The 20,700-nt window shown below is 39.7% G+C and overlaps 1 protein-coding gene across 3 annotated transcripts in view; it reads right to left on the bottom strand.

Annotated features, from left to right (window-relative positions):
• Window positions 1-11,472, bottom strand: part of LOC110165854 (sodium- and chloride-dependent GABA transporter 2-like) — a 57,594-nt gene extending 46,122 nt beyond the window's left edge. Inside the window, exons 1-2 of one of the 3 annotated variants that reach the window (XM_055162999.1) lie at window positions 11,082-11,472; window positions 526-773 (exon numbers count right to left, since the gene is read on the bottom strand). In XM_055162999.1, coding sequence (XP_055018974.1) covers window positions 526-742 — 217 coding nt within the window. In that variant the 5' untranslated portion in view covers window positions 743-773; window positions 11,082-11,472. Of the gene's footprint in view, window positions 1-525; window positions 774-3,569; window positions 3,770-10,771; window positions 10,925-11,081 lie in introns of those variants that run through there. The other 2 variants (XM_020931042.2, XM_055163007.1) reach the window with 2 other exon arrangements.
• Window positions 11,473-20,700: the final 9,228 nt, after the last annotated feature.

Raw genomic sequence — 20,700 nt, 5'->3', positions numbered from 1 at the left:
CAGTCTCAGTCTCAGTCCCAGTCCCAGTCTCAGTCTCCAGTCCCAGTCCCAGTCTCAGTCCCAGTCAGTCCCAGTCCCAGTCCCAGTCCCAGTCTCCAGTCCCGGTCCTGGGTCCCTGTCTTCCCCTGTCTTGATCCGTCTCAGTCCTGGTCTCAGTCCAGTCCTCCCAGTCCCAGTCAGTCCAGTCTCAGTCCTCCCAGTCTCAGTCCCAGTTCCGTCAGTCCCAGTCTCAGTCTCAGTCTCAGTCTCAGTCCCAGTCTCAGTCCCGAACCTGTTTTAGTCCTGGGTCGTTTTCTTATTTTTGGTTTTATTTCGAAAAACAAATGAACAAATGATACACAGATTCTGGAGTTGTGTTTTGTTTCATTCACACAGACAGACTCATAATAAAAAGTTACTCAAACATGTGAATGAAACAAAACACAAGTCCAGGTCTGTTTTTAACGAGATAAAAACATTATAACACATTTTAAACCTCACAAGAGTCAGTTTTGTGTGATATAAACCCTGTAAACGCCTCCTCACCTCCTCCGTTCTTGTAGCAGAGGTAGGGGAACCTCCAGACGTTGCCCAGGCCGATGATTTGCCCCGCGACGGCCAGCAGGAACTCGGCTTTACTGGCCCACTGCCCCCTCTCCAGCAGCCCCGGGTCCCTGGAGCTCGGCGACCCATGGGACAGGCCTCCGTTCTGGGCTTTGGTCAGGAGCGCTTGGCCTGTCTGTGGGGAGAGCTGCTCCACCATCACAGAGTCTGGCAGCGAAACAAAAACGCCCCTGAAAAAAAACAAAAAAACAACAACAGCATGAAACTTTAAGAAATGTTATTATGTGTTTGTATGTGTTAAAGGTTGTATGGAGGATTTTTTTTTTGTTTCAAATTGTCAATGAAAGTTTAAAATACCATTACAGCTTTGTAATTATGATGACCAAAAAAAAAAAAAGAATGAAAATTTATCAACTCTGGACGTGTTGAGGCCAGATAAACATCAGCCAATAGAAAACGAGACTGCCTCTTTATCTATTGGCTGTTAGGTTGTCAATCAAACTCCCTACGTTTCTAGTGTAACTGACTCGTCGGGATGCGGGGATTACGTGGTTTACGCAGCGGTTCTTAGAGGCTTTTTCAAAACAGTCGCTTCCTCGCATTTCGCACAAAGTTTGTTGCGACGGCGGACGAGAATCCACGAGCAGTTCGCCGCAAAAGAAAGTCGGTTTTTGAGGTCGCTGAAAGACGAAGAGAAGAAGGGGAAAAGGAGCGAAGACAAACCGAGGTGATTCTTGGAGATTCCTTCCAGCGATGGCGCGAATGAAGCGGACGAAGGGTCTAAAAACTGATAAATTATTTCTAGACAGGAAACTTCAACAGTAATTCTGAACGCGCACTGGCTGTAAAAAAAAACGTGATTTCTAGAATAAAGAGGCGGGAGGAGATGTTTCTACTGAAAGAGCTGTGGAGGAGGAAGGTGGTGTCACGCGTGCACAACATTTGAAAAAGGACTGTCGCTGTATTTCTCTTCCCTTAAAAAATCCTCTATACAACCTTTAAGTCTGAGCGGGTGTGGATGGTGTTTGGTTGAGTTCAGGGTTCCCACTCGTTTTCAACAAAATTTCAAAACTTTTCCATGACCTAAAGAGAATTTTCCATGACTTTACAGCACCTGCATGTGTAGAATTGATCAGACTTTTACTTTTAGGGTGATTTATTGTGATATTTTGAAGAGGCTTCTGCTTTTAAAACACCTTGACAAGATTGTGGTGTGAATTATTTCCGTCATAATCCCAAGAATTCAAGTAAAAACCATATTTCTTCATGTTGTTTGCACTGAAAATGGGAAATGTAGTTTCCAATGTTTATAAACTGTTACTACTATAAAACCTGCATTTACGCAAAGGAACTTGTGAGAGCCCACGGTTTTATTCACATCTGAAGGAGCTGCAGGAAAAACAAATGTTCAGATTGTTTCATTTTGTCACATAAAACTTTCGTCACTTCAGACTGAGTCACGGCGGGAAGAGGAAACACAAGTTTGTCTCAAGTAAGAAGAAAACCTTTACTCTCTACTAAATGTTATTCAAGTAAATAAATATGAGAGTATGGACTAAACCAGGACTAAACCAGGACTAAACCAGGACTAAACCAAGACTAAACCAGGACTAAACCAGGACTAAACCAGGACTAAACCAAGACTAAACGAAGACTAAACCAGGACTAAACCAGGACTAAACCAGGACTAAACCAGGACTAAACCAGACTAAACCAGACTAAACCAGGACTAAACCAGGACTAAACCAAGACTAAACCAGGACTAAACCAAGACTAAACCAGGACTAAACCAGGGACTAAACTAGAGACTAAACCAGGTCTAAACCAGGACTAAACCAAGACTAAACCAGGACTAAACCAAGACTAAACCAGGATTAAACCAGGGACTAAACTAGAGACTAAACCAGGTCTAAACCAGGACTAAACCAAGACTAAACCAGGACTAAACCAGGACTAAACCAGGACTAAACCAGGACTAAATCAGGACTAAACCAAGACTAAACCAAGACTAAACCAAGACTAAACCAGACTAAACCAAGACTAAACCAGGACTAAACTAAACCAAGACTAAACCAAGACTAAACCAAGACTAAACCAGGACTAAACCAGGACTAAACCAGACTAAACCAAGACTAAACCAGACTAAACCAAGGACTAAACCAGACTAAACCAGACTAAACCAAGACTAAACCAGGATTAAACCAGGGACTAAACCAGGACTAAACCAAAACTAAACTAAGACTAAACCAAGACTAAACCAGGACTAAACCAAAACTAAACTAAGACTAAACCAAGACTAAACCAGGACTAAACCAGGATTAAACCAGGGACTAAACTAGAGACTAAACCAGGTCTAAAATCAGGCTAAACCAGGGACTAAACCAGGACTAAACCAGGACTAAACCAGAGACTAAACCAGGTCTAAAATCGGGCTAAACCAGGGACTAAACGAGAGACTAAACAGGTCTAACAGGTGCTACGTTGTACAATATATTACTCTAGAAAAAGGACTAAAAAACAGGTCTAAACCAGGTCTAAATCAGGATTAAACCAGGGACTAAACCAGGACTAAATCAGAGACTAAACTAGGTCTAAACCAGGGACTAAACCAGGTCTAAAATTGGGCTAAACCAGGGACTAAACCAGGTCCAAACCAGAGACTAAACAGGTCTAACAGGAGCTAAATTGTACAATATATTACTCTAGAAAAAGGATTAAAAAACAGGTCTAAACCAGGTCTAAACCAGGACTAAACCAGGACTAAACCAGGACTAAACCAGGACTAAACCAGGTCTAAACCAGAGACTAAACCGGGTCTAAACCAGAGACTAAACCGGGTCTAAACTAGGGGTTTAACCAGAGGCTAAACCAGAGACTAAACCAGGTCTAAAATCAGGCTAAACCAGAGAGTAAACCAGGTCTAAACTAGGACCTTAACCAGGGGCTAAACCAGGGATTAAACCAGGATTAAACCAGGACTAACAGGTGTCACACTGTACGATCTCTTACTGCAGAAATCACCTTACCCGAGTCTGTTTTAAATCCAACTAAATCCAGCATGAAATGACACAACAATGGCAGGATCAGCTTACATCTATGAGCGGGGAAAGCCGTCAGACTCGTTCATTTTGGGGGCAGAGCTTGTTCTTGTGACTTATCTGAGCAGAATTTTGAAGGCCGTGGGCTGGTGAGCGTTATCTGAAAACGTCAGCTCCTCCCTCTCCTGTGTCAACGCTACAACGAGCTCCCACATGTGCTCGCGCTCAGTTCAGTTAAAATGTTATTAACTCGTCACAAACAAACCTGGGCTTGTGTTTTGTTTCATTCACGAGTTTGAGTAACTTTTAAATATTAGTCTGTCTACATCTGCAAAGCTCAAAATGCTCTGTTCCACCTTGTGATGTCATGAAGCGATGAACTTTTACCTTTTATTTACTAGAAATTGGCAATTCCAGAAGAGCTGAAACAATCCAAATGATTTTAGTGGAGGTGTGTGGAGTTTAGAAACACAGTGGAGCACTAACAATAACTGAAATACTGTGATATCGTCGAAAGTCTCACAATAATATCGTGGGCTGTCACAATATATCGATTTACAAGTTCCTTTGCATAAATGCACGGTTTTATAGTAGCAACAGTTTATAAACATCGGGAACTACATTTCCCATGATTCATTTCAGCGCAAACAATATGAAGAAATATGTTTTTACTTGAATTTTCGGGATTATGATGGAAATAATTCACGCCTAAATCTTGTCGAGGTATTTTAAAAGCTAAAAATCATCAGCCTCTACTAGGGGTGGGCGATATATCGATATTTTAAATATATCGAGAACCTTTTCCACCATTTACAGACAAAAGCATCAGCAGCACATCCTCATGTTCCACCGAGTCGTGTCCTTTAGTCCAAAAGAAGCTAAACAAGTTGAGCTGCATGAGAAGTGTTCTGTTTATGCAAATGAGCCATGCGCTTAAGTTTCGTTTCTGTAAAATGTAAACACACGTGCGCAAAACTGCATTAAACACATTATTATCGCAAACGGTCTGATGTGGATCTAGAGTCGTTATGTTTTATATATTGTAAAGTTTAGCAATGTAAAGTTTATTTATGCAGAATGTTTTAATTAATAATCTGCTGCAGTGTCACTTGTACAATAGTGTTTGGAAACGTTGGGTTTGATCTGCAGTGGATTGTGGGATTAAACCTCAGAGCTCCTCACTGCTGGAACATGGATCTATTGAAATAAGGAACATCCTGAGCTTCTTCTGCTAAATGAGCTCATGGTTCTGGTTCTGGTCTGGAGAACAGAGTTAATGCAAAGATGAGCTTGTGTTGAGTTGTTTTATTTATGAATGAAAAGAAGGAAATATGTATTATTTCTTTTATTTTACAGTTAAATTATTATTTTTTTAGGTTTTTTTAATCTTAAATGTTCCTATATGAACTGCCGACCTCTTACACTTCAATTTGAAAAAAAAAGGACCTTGTGGAATTTGGCAGTTTTCAGTTTTAGGGGGTTAGTTTTTCTTGAACATATATCGAGATATATATCGTATATCGAGATATAGCAAAATATATCCAGATATATTTTTTGATCCATATCGCCCAGCCCTAGCCTCTACCAAATATCGCTCTAAATATCGTACCGTGAGATGAATATCGTGATAATACCGTACCGAGACGAGAGATTTAGATATTGCGACGTCCCTGCTTCCTTGTATCACCGCATGACATCACAAGGTGGAACAGAGCGTTTTCAGTTTGAGAGAAGAACTCTAAAAAGTGTAAATCTGCAGGGGTCTGTGCGTTAAACATGCGCGAATGAAACAAAAACACAACTCCAGGTCTGTTTGTGACGAGGAAACGACATTAGAACTAATCAGAAAAAATATAATAATATGGGACTTAGACTAGAATATTATAAACAGCAATAACAAAGAGCAAATCTTAGTAACTATAAAAATTCCATGCGTATCGGAACATGTTTGTCGAAACTGGCGAAACATTTCCTGAAAGACAAATTGAAATAGTGTTTTTAAAGGTGTATTTTGTAACTTGTCAACTACAGAAGTGCCTCAATGTCTGCATGTGATCCACACACACAAGACATTATTATTATTATTATTATTATTTTGTTAAAAATTAGATGTAAATTGTGAATTAAATTTTGGGCAGAATTCTCCGTAGTCTGATGTTATCGGCGTTTTAAAACTCTCCACTTCTGTATCCACATCTGGTTAAGGGAGATTAGATAAGTGTTGTCATAATATTAACATTTCAAACTAGAATAGACTCAAGAGAAAGGCTGGGATCAGTAAGAAGCTGCTGATACACACACACATACATACATACATACATACATACATACATACACATACATACATACATACATACATACATACATACATACATACATACATACACATACATACATACACACATACATACATACATACATACATACATACATACATACACATACATACATACATATATACCGGTTTCCCCCATCAACACAAAACATGCTCCAGGTCCATAAACAGTTGATCGTCAAGGTCAGTTAAATACAATCAATTCAATCATTGTGTCCTTAGGCAAGACACTTCACCCACATTGCCTAGTATGAAAGTGGTGTGTGTGTGAGTGATGGTGGTGGTCGGAGGGAACGATGGCGCCCAGTGGCATGGCAGCCGCGTTTCAGTCAGTGTGCCCCAGGGCAGCTGTGGCTACAATAGTAGTTTACCATCACCAAGTCTAGAGTGAATGAATAATGCTGAATAATGCTCTGTAAAGTGTCTTTGGGGACAAAAAAATGTCTGTGAAAAGCGCTAAATAAATACTGACTTACTTACTTATATACATACATACACGCCTACATAGATACACACACACACAAACACACACATACACACACACGCATACACATACACACCTACATACATACATACACACCCACGTACATACACACGTACATAGATACACACACACAAACACACACACACAACACATACACACATACACACCCACATACATACACACACATACATACATACATACACACATACACACACACACATACACACATACATACATACACATACATACACACCTACATACATACATACACACCACACACATACATACACACGTACACATACATACACACGTACACTACATACACACACACCTACACACATACATACACACCTACACACATACAGATACATACATACATGCACACCTACATACACACGTACATACACACACATACATACATACATACATACATACATACATACACCTACCTACATGCATACATACACCCCTACATACATACATACATACACACCTACACACACATACATACATACATACACATACATACATAGCACACACATACATACACACATACATACCACATACATGCACACATACATACACACGAACATACATACATACATACACACGTACGTACAAACATACACACATACACACCTACATAGATACATACATTCACACATACACAGACACACACGCAAAACATATTGCATCATGGCGTGTGTGTCTGTGTGTGTGCGTGCATACGTGTGTGTGCATGCGTGTGTGTGCGTGCATACGTGTGTGTGCGTGCATGCGTGCGTGTGTGTGTGTGAGATAGTGCCAACCACCTTGGACTAATGCAGCTCTGACTTCTTCAGATAAAACATGAAGAATCAAAACAGTGTTTCTCTCTCCCAACTGTGTAAATAAATAAATAATAAACGGACAAGGGCGTGTCTCAGATCCTCTTTCATCTGCTGACACTTCCTGTACACTGTGTAGTACGCGCAGTAGTAGTTGTAGTATTAGTACCAGTAGTTGTTGTTGAAGTAATACTAGTAGTAGTAATAATAGTAGTAGTTGTAGTACTAGTAGCAGTAGTTATTGTAATAGTAGTTGCAGTAGTAGTAGTAGTAGTAGTAGTAGTAGTAGTAGTAGTAGTTGTAGTACTACTAGCAGTAGTTGTTGTAATAGTCGTAGTAGTATTAGTAGTAGCAGTAGTATTAGGAGCAGTAAAAGTTGTAGTAACAGAAGTAGTAAAAGTTATAGTAATAGTAATAGTAGTTGTAGTAATAGTATTAAAAGTTGTAATAATAGCAATAGTAACAGTTGTAGTAATAGTAATTGTAGTACTAAAAGTTGTTATAATAGTAGTAGTAAATGTTGTAGTAATAGTAGTTGTACTAATAATAGTAGTACAAGTTTTAATAACAGTAATAGTTAAAAGTTGTAGTACTGTAATAGTAAAAGTTGTAGTACTGTAATAGTAAAAGTTGTAGTACTGTAATAGTAAAAGTTGTACTGTAGTAGTAGTAGTAGTAGTAGTAGTAGTAGTACCTATAGGATTGTCACTTTTTCCAGTTCCTTCACCCGTTCACTGTTACATCAGTGTGTGACGCAGTGTCTTGCCCAATGACACCACAGCAGCACAAACTGGTGTTACAAAAATTGAAAACGCAACTTCGATTCTGAGTAACAGACGACGACGCAAAACACCGAATCTGACGCAACGATAAAAATAAAAACAGAATGTGATTTTTAACATTAAATAATAGGACTTTTTTTTATATCGAAACCTGCGAAAAACAAAGATCTATTTTCGATTTTCATACTGAGCATATTTATCGTAGTTTGTAGTTTGGAGGCCGACTGCGCTCTGGTATTTCACAGAGTTTCAAATCTGCGGTTGAACTTTTAGCTATAGAATTCCTTGTCACGTCGCCAAGTTCAGTTTCACATCTGGCTCGAGGCTACAGTTTTATCACCGTTGCTACTATTTTGGATATTACGTCGATTCATGACCCACAAACCGCACAAAAGGTCTCCCAAAGTTGACGCGATGAAATTAAACGAGTCTGACAGCGGCAAAATGGTTTTAAAGGCTCAAATTACTCCATTTTCTGATTTATGTTAATAATAATGTTGTTTCCCTAAACCTAAATACTGTCATTTTTGTGATTTTTTTAAAAGACATTAGAATCATTACAACATTACCACGGGTCAGGTGCAAATTTACTCCAATAAAACAATATGATCAGGTAAAAATTACATCAAAAACACAAAGAATTTTTAAACTAATCCAGAATAATTATTAAACGTCAAAAAGTGTAAAGAGACAAAGCAAGAACTGAATCGCAGGTGTGTTCAGTCTGACGCAGAAACAAATGAACGGGATAATAAATGAAAAATATGAACTGACTAAAGGACTAAACCAGGACTAAAACATGTCTAAACTAAGTTTAAACTATTACTAAACTAGGACTGAACCAGGGACAAAATCAGAGACTAAACTAGGGTTTAGTCAGGGCTAAACCAGGGATTAAACCAGGTCTAAACTAGGACTAATCCAGGGACTAAACCAAGGACAAAACCAAGGACAAAACCAGGGAGTAAACTAAGTCTAAACCAGGACTATACCAGATCTAAACCAGGTCTAAACCAGGACTAAACCAGGGACTAAACCAGGGATTAAATCAGGTCTAAACTAGGACTAAACTAGGACTAATCCAGGGACTCAGACAGGGACTAAACTAAGTCTAAACCAGGACTATAACCAGGACTAAACCAGCTCTAAACCGGGTATAAACCAGGGACTAAACCAGGGTCTAAACCAGGACTAAACTAGGACTAAACCAGGTCTGACCCAGGGACTAAACAAGGACTAAACCAGGTCCAAACCAGGTCTAAACTATTACTAAACTAGGACTAATCCAGGGACTAAACAAGGGACAAAACTAAGTCTAAACCAGGACTATACCAGATCTAAACCAGGACTAAACCAGGACCAAACTAGGTCTAAACTAGGACTGAACCAGGACTAAACTAGGTCTAAACCAGGAATTAAACCAGGTCTAAACCCGGGAGCAAACCAGGAACTAAAGGATAAACCAGGTCCAGACCAGGTCTAAACTAGGACTAAACTAGGACTGAACAAGGACTGAACAAGGACTAAACCAGGAACTAAACCAGATCTAAACCAGGACTAAACCAGGTCTATATCAGGGCTAAACCAGGACTAAACAAGGGACTAAACCTGGTCTGACCCAGGCACTAAACAAGGACTAAACCAGGTCCAAACCAGGTCTAAACTATTATTAAACTCGGACTAATTCAGGGACTAAACCAGGGACAAAACCAAGGACAAAATCGGGGAGTAAACCGGGTGTAAACCAGGATTATACCAGGACTATACCCGATCTAAACCAGGGACTAAACCAGGGTCTAAACCAGGGCTAAACTAGGACTAAACCAGGGAGTAAACCTAGTCTGACCCAGGGACAAAACAAGGACTAAACCAGGTCCAAACCAGGTCTAAACTATTGCTAAACTAGGACTAATCCAGGGACTAAACCAGGGACAAAACCAAGGACAAAACCGGGTCTAAACCAGGCACTAAACTAAGTCTAAACCAGGACTATACCAGAACTAAACCAGGACTAAACCAGGACCAAACTAGGACTGAACCAGGACTAAAGTAGGTCTAAACCAGGAATTAAACCAGGTCTAAACCAGGGATTAAAGGATAAACCAGGTCCAGACCAGGTCTAAACTAGGACTGAACAAGGACTGAACAAGGACGAAACCAGGAACTAAACCAGATCTAAACCAGGACTAAACCAGGGACTAAACCAGATCTAACAGATGTTAAATTGTACAATATATTATTCTAGAAAAATTACTTAAACCAGGTCCAGACCAGGTTTAACTAGGACTGAACAAGGACTAAACCAGGAACTAAATTAGTTACTCAACCAGTTACTAAACCAGTTACTAAACCAGGTCTCACAGGTGTCACATTACACAATAGAGTATTCTAAAAAAAAAAAAAAAAAAAAAAAAAAAAAAAAAAACGGACAAAAAATGAAATTAGGTGAAAAAACCCAAAGTATTTTTAATTTAATCCAGAAAAATGATCTAAGGTCAAACGTGCAGCCGCAGCGGGGACTGACTGTACTGTACACACCTGCGAGTCTGACGCAAAAACAAAATATCGGTGTAATAAATGACAAATATGAGTTGATTCCCGGTGTGTTTTTAATGTAAATAAATGTTTGGCTGTGTGATGACACGTGTGGAACATTTGGTAACCTCAGGTGCTTCCTTAGCCGACAAACCGCTGCATTTTCTATATTACGTGACCCCACATTTTGTAACATTTTTAGCCGTTTAACTCGCTTTAAAACCAACCTTTCACTTGTACTTTCACCATGTCGGTCCGCAGACGCATACGAGCCCGTGTACACTTCACATGAGCGGGATTTAATCACGATTTAAACTCTTAAAATTAAAATTATTAGCGGCTGTAAACGCGTTTCCCCAAACACCACATGTAACGGCGAGAGGAGCGGCCACTTTCTTAAATTAGGGGCGTCCGCGTTACACAAATCAACGCGTTGTCGAATATTATTACAAAACACGCGCTATGTTTGTTTTATTACGATTTAAATTGAAATTTAAGTGTATTTTTCGAGTTGTTTTAGTTAGTTTGGTGGCTTACCGTTGAGTTCGGAAGAGTTATCAAACAGCGGATCCCCCCAAGGAAGACGGAGTGGTGCGGTCCGGGCTAGCCGCTGGAGCTGCAGTGCAAAGCGGACTGTTCCATTGAGCCGCGCTGGGGTGAATAAAACCAGGGCATCCGAGGGCATCTGAAGGCATCTGAAGGCATCCCCGCCGACCGCGCGTTATCAAACACCTTACAAAAGCATGATCCAAGGATTCATGGGAATTGGAGTATTTTAAGTTCAGCGAGAAATCCGAATTATCTCAAAAATCATGCAAAAAAACTCGAGAATTGCTAGTAGAGCCTGTAAATAAGAACCCAAACTATGAATGATGCAACTTACGATAATTATTTGTCCAAAATGAGTGCATGTGTCAATGCATGTGCACAGTAGGAGTCTGTGTACCATTCGTTCTTTTGGATTTCAGTTAAGAACGAAACACAATAACATGGGAAAATAGTTTGTTATTAAATTTTTCTGTTTTAGTGTCAAACAGTAAAACAGATTTCGACGTCTATTTCCGATATTTAATTTTAAGTTTCGTAATAACACCAATCAAAAAGTTATCAGTCATCGTGTCTGTTTCAGTTTTGATATTTTATTCTCTCTGGTTTATTCGCAACGGAAGTTCTGATGTTTAGTGCCGCGTGTGAATTTAGAGTCAACTTGAACAATATTTATGGCCATGCTGCTTCCTGTTTCTTGTCATGGAGTTCAACAATGACTTGATAAGATGCAAAAGTAAACGCGCCGCTATAAAAGAAGACGACATGTTTGGCTCTTTCCAACTCTGCACTGGTAACTAATCCTTCATGTCTTTTCACCAAATCTTCAAATACTAATCTCTGAGTTCATTTTAATTCCATTTTACTTCAGCGTGGTGGAAATTTCTCCAAACAACTCTTTGATGTAAACTTAACCAAAAGTTTAACCAGGCTGGCGCCACCTAATGCCTCTGCTCAATTTCATTTCTCTTCAGAGACTAGGCCAGGAATCAAAATACACTAGACGGTTCACAAAAAACCCCGGAAGTGCGAGTTCAGGCACCAGCCAATCAGAGAAGAGACAGACATTCTGTGTTGTCAGCGATTCCCGAGATCGAGGATTTAAAGCCGGAACAAAGAGAATATTTGGTGAATTTTATTAAGGGGACCAAACTAGGTCTAAACTAGGACTGAATCAGGACTAAACTAGGTCTAAACCAGGAATTAAACCAGGTCTAAACCAGGGATTAAAGGATAAACCAGGTCCAGACCAGGTCTAAACTAGGACTAAACAAGGACTGAACAAGGACGAAACCAGGAACTAAACCAGATCTAAACCAGGACTAAACCAGGGACTAAACCAGATCTAACAGATGTTAAATTGTACAATATATTATTCTAGAAAAATTACTTAAACCAGGTCCAGACCAGGTCTAAACTAGGACTAGGACATACATTCTGTGTTGTCAGCGATTCCCGAGATCGAGGATTTAAAGCCGGAACAAAGAGAATATTTGGTGAATTTTATTAAGGGGACCAAACTAGGTCTAAACTAGGACTGAATCAGGACTAAACTAGGTCTAAACCAGGAATTAAACCAGGTCTAAACCAGACGTTATTGTCCTTCTTCCCACGTTATTTGAGAAAAGTTTAATATACCAGTTACCCCCATTAGCGGCGCATTACATACGTCATGACCAAATAACAGCGACTGGTTAAATCAGGCATGTCCAAACTATGGCCCGTGGGCCAAATGCGGCCCTCAGACAAACTTTTCTTGGCCCTCAGGCTTCCAGGTGAATTTGCCCAAATTACCTTGCATCAATTAAAAATGAACATTTTACTGCATGTTTTTTGAAAATCTACCTTGATAAAGTTAATATTTAATATTGAGTGTGTGGTTTTAAGGATCTTAGCGTGAATAAAGTCTGATGGTTCATTCTAACGTGTTAAACATGCACATATTTACATTTTTCACTGTACTGAGCACCAGTCTACAGCCCTCGATCGGCCCTCTGCTTTGTGTTTAGATATGTGGCCCTTGATGAAAAAAGTTTGGACACCCCTGGGTTAAATGATAAAAAGTACCCACCTACTGTCGAGCGAACGAAATCTAACGGTGCAAGGTGGTAAAACGGGACACACAGATGTTATTAAATACAACTAATTAACAATCACATGACTATAAGAAAAATAGAACGAACAAAACAAAAAAGTTTGGCCATTTACAATTTCACTTATGACTTACTGTGTATATAAGAGACAAAAAAAGGAGTATAAAGTGTTATGTTTTGAAAGATATAGAGCTCTGGAATGAATTATGCTGTAAATTTTGTTTTTTTTAATTTATATTTTAAGACTTCTACAGTATTAGACTTTTTAAAATCTCTCAGGTTATTTCAGATACTAACCCCTCGAACAAAAATACTCTCATGTCCTGATTTTGCCCTGTCAGTCGGAGTGCCTCGGGTTTGTACCTTGCCCACTTTTACATTTTTCAGTAAGTATTAAGTCACTTTTTATTAAGATTATAAATTTAACCGTCATAAAACACCTGTACTGCTATTTATAACTTTTTTATGACCCCGTGAAGCGCTCCGCCTCTTTTCTCGGATCTCTCGGTTCACCCTCTTCTCGATAATGAGTTTAACGACGTACAAAGCAGTAACATTTCCAGTCAAAGAAAATGTTACATGGTGCAGCTTTACTATAAACTACCACATGTCCACGTATCTGAGCCACAGACTGGATAAAGAAGTGAACCGAAGGAATGCGACAGCGGCAGTCAAGTGAAGCTCATCGAGGCTGCCGGGTATATGCGAGTTTCAGCTGACGTCATTGTTATTAAAAGCATCCTGGGAAATATTTTGGTCGGAGGCAAGAAACACGGTAGCGTCAAACACAGTGCGTAACCTCGCGTATTTATCCCCGATAATGGTAAATTCCTGCTGCATTATCGGATGCACAAATAGAAGCACGGAAGAAGGAAAATGTCTTTTTCGTATTCTGAGTGAAAAGAACCGCTAACGGTGAATTAAACGACTTTCAAACATTCCCAGAGCAAACGTAGAAGATCCTAACAAACCGTGGACTCCAACAAGTTCAACAACACATCCAGACTCTTGGAGGTTTTCATCTTTTCTGCTGTGAATGGCCCAGGAGTTTCCACCAAGTCATTGTGGATGTCGCCCAAGTGAATATTTGTCCAGGTAGTTGGAGATTCTGACCAGAAATTTGGTTTGGTTCCACCTTTTGTCGGGGTTGAAAAGGGTGATTTGTCGTCCGTCGATGCTTATGACCAATTTCTGGTCAAATGGTCTTGGGTCCTCTGCCATTAGAGTGGATAAATAACCGGGATCAATACCCTTTACGTGCTTTCTCGCTCCGTCCGTCATGTTGAATTAGTGTTATATGTTATTAGGTTCTTTATTTCAGACCTTGAGTGTTATTTCATACCTGACAGTTTGTTCTGCTCACTAGCGTCTTCCTCAGAGTCACGTGATGTTGCTGTGTCGTGTCCGATCAGCTGATTTAAACAGGTTTTGGCGCCGTCTTCCTACCGGTGGAGGCAGGACGACAGCGCCACCTACAGTCCGACTTCCTCAGGACAGCATCCCAGGTGTGTGAGAGTAAAAAAGCCCCTCGTCCCGGTTTACAGTCCTGTGTTCACGATTTCCGTATTTCGATTGCTTCTTTAATCCAGCGGCGACGTTTGTTTTCCTCTGTCCCGATGACGTTCGCTCCGTCCCCGTCCATAACGTGGTTTTTCTCTTTTACAATGGTCAGAAAATTTTGAGTTGTTCCTGTTCTGCTTTGTGTTTTGTTGCCTTCGCTGTTTTCTTCTCGCATTCTGTTCCATGTTCCTTTTTTCGTGTGTAGGAAGACGGCGCCAAAACTTGTTTAAATCAGCTGACCAGACACGTCAGGCCACGATACGATACATACCTCAATACACAGGCCACGATACGATACATACCTCGATACACAGGCCACGATACGATACATACCTCGATACACAGGCCACGATACGATACATACCTCGATACACAGGCCACGATACGATACATACCTCGATACACAGGCCACGATACGATACATACCACGATACGATACATACCTCGATACACAGGCCACGATACGATACATACCTCGATACACAGGCCACGATACGATACATACCTCGATACACAGGCCACGATACGATACATACCTCCAAACACAGGCCACGATACGATACATACCGATACACAGCCACGATACGATACATACGATACAGGCCACGATACGATACATACCTCCAACACAGGCCACGATACGATACATATCTCGATACACAGGCCACGATACGATACATACCTCAAACACAGGCCACGATACGATACATACCTCGATACACAGGCCACGATACGATACATACCTCGATACACAGGCCACGATACGATACATACCTCGATACACAGGCCACGATACGATACATACCTCGATACACTGCACTTTTGATTTGATATGATATATTTCAAATCGATTCGATACGGTTCAATAAAAAATAAAGACTAAATCGTGTCTGTGATACTAAAGTCTGTGTTAAACCACTTCTTCTTGTGCAAAGTTCATATGAAACATAAACATTTTAATCATCAAAACAGTGAAAATATCAAATGTGTCGCATAAATGAGTTTCCTTTCACTCCACACAAAACTGTAGCTGTAACAAAATAATTTAGTAAAACACATGTAAAAATACTCTTGGTGATATATTGATACAGTAGCCCACGATATCGATACTGTATCGTCACATTAAACGATACGATATATCGATATTCCGATATTTTTGCACACCCCTACTAATAACAGAGAACATTGGAAGACCGAAGGAATCTCATTGGACTATTGAATTAGTGTTTCTCGCCAGCGACCGAAATAATTCCCAGGATGCGACGCGCGCTTCTGTCAACAATGAAACTCGCCTATAGGAGCGAATTTCGAGCCGGGTTCCATATTTGGAATTCTGATTACAAGTATCATAGCAACCAAAGAGCCAATCAGGAGCGAGGCTGTTAAACGGAAGCTCCGTAAAGGCGTAAAGTAAGCGAGGAACAACTTTGGAATGAACCAGTTCTGTTTTTCACGTTTTAAAACAGTAGAAGGAAAAGATAAGATACTTTAGGTGATTTTTGTTTGTATGAGTGTAAATCTCTTACCTTCCCGTGCGTCCGTTTTAGCACAAATGTACAGAGCCGGGTTCCTTAAAGTGGAGCTCCGGCTAAAGCTTAAATAAGTCGGCGCATGAGTCACATACCACGGCTCTAAGTCTGATTAGAGCCATGCCCGCCTCAGATTGGTCGGCCCGCGGTTCAAACCTCTTAGAAAACAAAAGCCACAGATAAAACTTTATGGCTTTATAACTGTGTCAACTATATATGCAGTTTTATTGTGCTGGGTCCCGGGGCCGGTGGACGTGACCTCGGCGACAGGAAAAAACACTGTGGACCGGGGGCCTTACGGGTGAATGGGCCCAGTCACGTTTAATGCAGAGGTATGCGGCTCAACAACAGGGATACAAAGCCTGGGATTACTGTAATCTGATTACTTTTTAAGTAACGCGGTAATGGAACTCGTTACCGGGGGAGTAGTGGGCGTGGTCTGCGGGGGACACCATCCATTTCTACTGACGTGAGAAAAAAAAAAAAAAAAACAAATATAAAAGAGCAACAACTTAAATGTCAAAGCAGAGTTGAAAATAAACTGCACAGGCTCATGAAATCTGCAGGACAGAGACCTGAACCAGGACTAAACCAGGACTAAAACAAGACTAAACCAGGACTGAACCAGGACTAAACCAGGACTAAAACAAGACTGAACCAGGACTGAACCAGGACTAAACCAGGACTGAAACAAGACTAAACCAGGACTGAACCAGGACTAAACCAGGACTGAACCAGGACTGAAACAAGACTAAAACAGGACTAAAACAGGACTAAAACAGGACTGAACCAGGACTAAATGAGGACTGAATCAGGACTAAAACAGGACTGAACCAGGACTAAAACAGGACTGAACCAGGACTAAACCAGGACTAAACCAGGACTGAAACAGGACTGAACCAGGACTAAACCAGGACTGAACCAGGACTGAACCAGGACTGAGTGTCGGGATGGGCCTGGAGCTGTGCCCGTGTAGACCGTCAGGTGACCACAGGCAAAAGGCTCAGAGCTCCACGGGGGTAAGTTCAGCTGTCGCCCGATCGCGCTTTTCAGACACTCTGCTCCACGGGCTCAGGGTTCTTTCTCTTTTTCAAGTCCAAGATTAGTCCTGGTTCAGTCCTGGTTCAGTCCTGGTTTAGTCCTGGTTTATTTATTTTTATTTTTTATTTATTTATTTATTTATTTCATTCATAAAGCATAAAAAGACATCTACAGTGTCACAACATCAAACACACAAGAAATGAATGAAAAGGAGCAGAAAGAAGAAAAATTTATGTTATCTGCCCCCTTTCCTTTTTCAAGACAAAACATCAACACCGATCGTCACTAAACATTCCATATCAGTTCAGGCACAATTACTGATCAATTGCAAACAGTAAATCTTCATTATTATACACCACTTAGTTTTCTTTTTCATACAGACAGAGTGCATTCGATTTTATATGTTTTTTAAATGTCGTCATTGTACTTGATTCTTTTATTTCTTTGTCAAGACTATTCCATAAGTGAACTCCTTTCACAGCGACACTTCGCTCCATAACCTTGGTTCTGAATCTGGGTTTTTTAAACATGTAGGTTCCTTTTAAATTGTAGTGGCTTGTTCTCATCTCAAACAGTTTTTGAATATTTACAGGTAATAAATTACACTTTGCTTTATACATGACTTTGAGGATACTTAAGTCAACAATAGACTGCATTTTCAACACTTTAAGTTGAACAAATATTGGGTTGGATGGCTCTCTACAATGACTGCTGGTGATAATTCTCAAGGCCCTTTTTTGTAAAATAAATAAAGGTTGTAGGTAAGTTTTACATGTTGAACCCCAAATTTCCACACAGTACATCAGATATGGTACAATTATAGAGTTATACAAAGTTACTAATGCTGTACTATTTAGTGAGAACTTTATTTTATGCAGAACAGCAATGGCTTTGGAAATGTTGCCTTTTGTGTAATTTATATGAGACAAACTCCAGTTTAGACCTTCATCAATCATAACTCCTAAAAATTTAGTTTCATTTACTCTTTGAATTTGTATCCCATCTATTTCTAAAGTTATGTTGTCTTTTTTCTTTTTATCATTAAATAAAATGAAATTTGTTTTTTTAACATTCATAATCAATCCATTTAAATCAAACCAATATTTAACTTTTCTTAGCTCTTTGTTAACTTTACTTGTGACCTCTTTTATGTCTTTTCCAGAGTAAAATAATGTTGTGTCATCAGCAAATAGAATTTCCCAAGCTAGTTTAGACCTGGTTTAGTCCTGGTTCAGTCTTGGTTCAGTCCTGGTTCAGTCCTGGTTCAGTCCTGGTTTAGTCCTGGTTCAGTCCTGGTTCAGTCCTGGTTCAGTCCTGGTTTAGTCCTGGTTCAGTCCTGTTTTAGTCCTGGTTTAGTCCTGGTTCAGTCTGGTTCAGTCCTGGTTTAGTCCTGTTTTAGTCCTGGTTCAGTCCTGTTTTAGTCCTGGTTTAGTCCTGGTTTAGTCCTGGTTCAGTCCTGGTTTAGTCCTGGTTCAGTCCTGGTTTAGTCCTGGTTTAGTCCTGTTTTAGTCCTGTTTTAGTCCTGGTTTAGTCCTGGTTCAGTCTGGTTCAGTCCTGGTTTAGTCCTGTTTTAGTCCTGGTTCAGTCCTGTTTTAGTCCTGGTTTAGTCCTGGTTCAGTCCTGGTTTAGTTTTGGTTCAGTCCTGGTTTAGTTTTGGTTCAGTCCTGTTTTAGTCCTGGTTTAGTCCTGTTTTAGTCCTGGTTCAGTCCTGGTTTAGTTTTGGTTCAGTCCTGTTTTAGTCCTGGTTCAGTCCTGTTTTAGTCCTGGTTTAGTCCTGTTTTAGTCCTGGTTCAGTCCTGGTTTAGTTTTGGTTCAGTCCTGTTTTAGTCCTGGTTCAGTCCTGTTTTAGTCCTGGTTCAGTCCTGGTTTAGTTTTGGTTCAGTCCTGGTTTAGTCCTGGTTTAGTCCTGTTTTAGTCCTGGTTTAGTCCTGTTTTAGTCCTGGTTTAGTCCTGGTTCAGTCCTGCTTTAGTGCTCCTGGTTTAGTCCTGGTTTAGTCCTGGTTCAGTCCTGGTTTAGTCCTGGTTCAGTCCTGGTTCATGTGTTGTAGTCTTTGATTTATGTTCTGTAGTTGATTTTGAACAGTGTTTATGTTATTAACATGATTCTGCATCATTTTGAGTAAAAAAAACAAAAAAAACATCAAATATTATAGATTTTTACTGGGCTTGTGCCTTTGTTTGTCCTGAAAGTGAGTTCCGGGGGGAAGTAACTTTAGTAACTTGTTCCCTGAGTGAAATGTGCGTTAGTCAACAGAACAACGTCGTAAAACAGTAAAAAGATAAACAGGAGACGTGTGTCCTCCTCTGTCAGACACTGTGAACCAAAACAACACAAGAACTGTTTAAGGACGACCAGTTCTGATCTCTGCTTCACATTTCTGCAACATCTCCAACACAAACTGTCATTAGAGTGAAATTAGAGAACTTTTAGAAGGAGGAATCAAAAGGACCTGACAAACCTTAAACAAACCTAAGCATGAGTCAGGTTCTGCTGCTTGTCAGTGTGTTTGGTAGATGTGATGATGCTCCTGAACGGGGCTCAGCGCAATAATCTATTTATTTATTTTATGCTTTTATTGGTTTGGATGTGACAATGTGTCTGTATTTATTCATTTTTACTGCTACAGATTTGCTCTGTCGAAGTTTTGTTGTATTTCGTACAATGACAGTAAATCGAAATGGGCCCAGTCCAGCAGAAGTAAACAACAAGGCCAAAAGTTCAAGTTAATTCATCTGATATAAAAATGTATTGAACAGATACATATGTTCTCTAGTTTATCAAACTGTTCACCTTTTTTCTGTACCATTTTTGGTTCTAAAATGACACACGTTTTAAACAGACCATGTATGAAACATGGAACAAAAATTGTTTCCCAAATTTCAAAGACCTGAAAATCATGTAAATAAATGGATTGTATTTCATCATATCTTGTGTTGTTTCCATCTTTGAACTGTTGATGAAGGGACATGATTTAAAAAAAAAAAAAGTATTTAAAATGATAAAAATTTTCTTGGAAGGACTGACATATTTTATAGAAATAGTTTCCTTTCATTTTGAAGTAATATTAAAGTTTTCAGAAGAAAAAAGCGACAAATGATGTAAAATCCTGCACCTTCTACTTGTTTGTACAGTTTTCCCTCCGTTACTTTTCCCTCCGTTACCATGAACTTTCTTAATAAAAAATCTCATGAGTCAAAAAGTAAGAAGTTTTTCATCCTAATCTTGTACCATATGGTAGAAAACTATATGAAGCAAATATTCAAACCAGTTTGTTAAGGATATGTAAGTGAGAACCAAGAGTTATCACTGTTTGGATTTATTGCCCAAAAAGTGCTGCATATTTCATTCCCTCCGTTACCGACATGAGTTTTTACATTTTTTGTCTT

The sequence above is a fragment of the Boleophthalmus pectinirostris genome, unplaced genomic scaffold, assembly GCF_026225935.1.
Source record: "Boleophthalmus pectinirostris isolate CB_2022bp ecotype Guang Dong unplaced genomic scaffold, ASM2622593v1 HiC_scaffold_11, whole genome shotgun sequence".
NCBI lineage: Eukaryota > Metazoa > Chordata > Actinopteri > Gobiiformes > Gobiidae > Boleophthalmus > Boleophthalmus pectinirostris.
The sequence above is the reverse complement of the archived record's forward strand: the minus strand, read 5'-3'. Positions and strand labels throughout refer to the sequence as shown.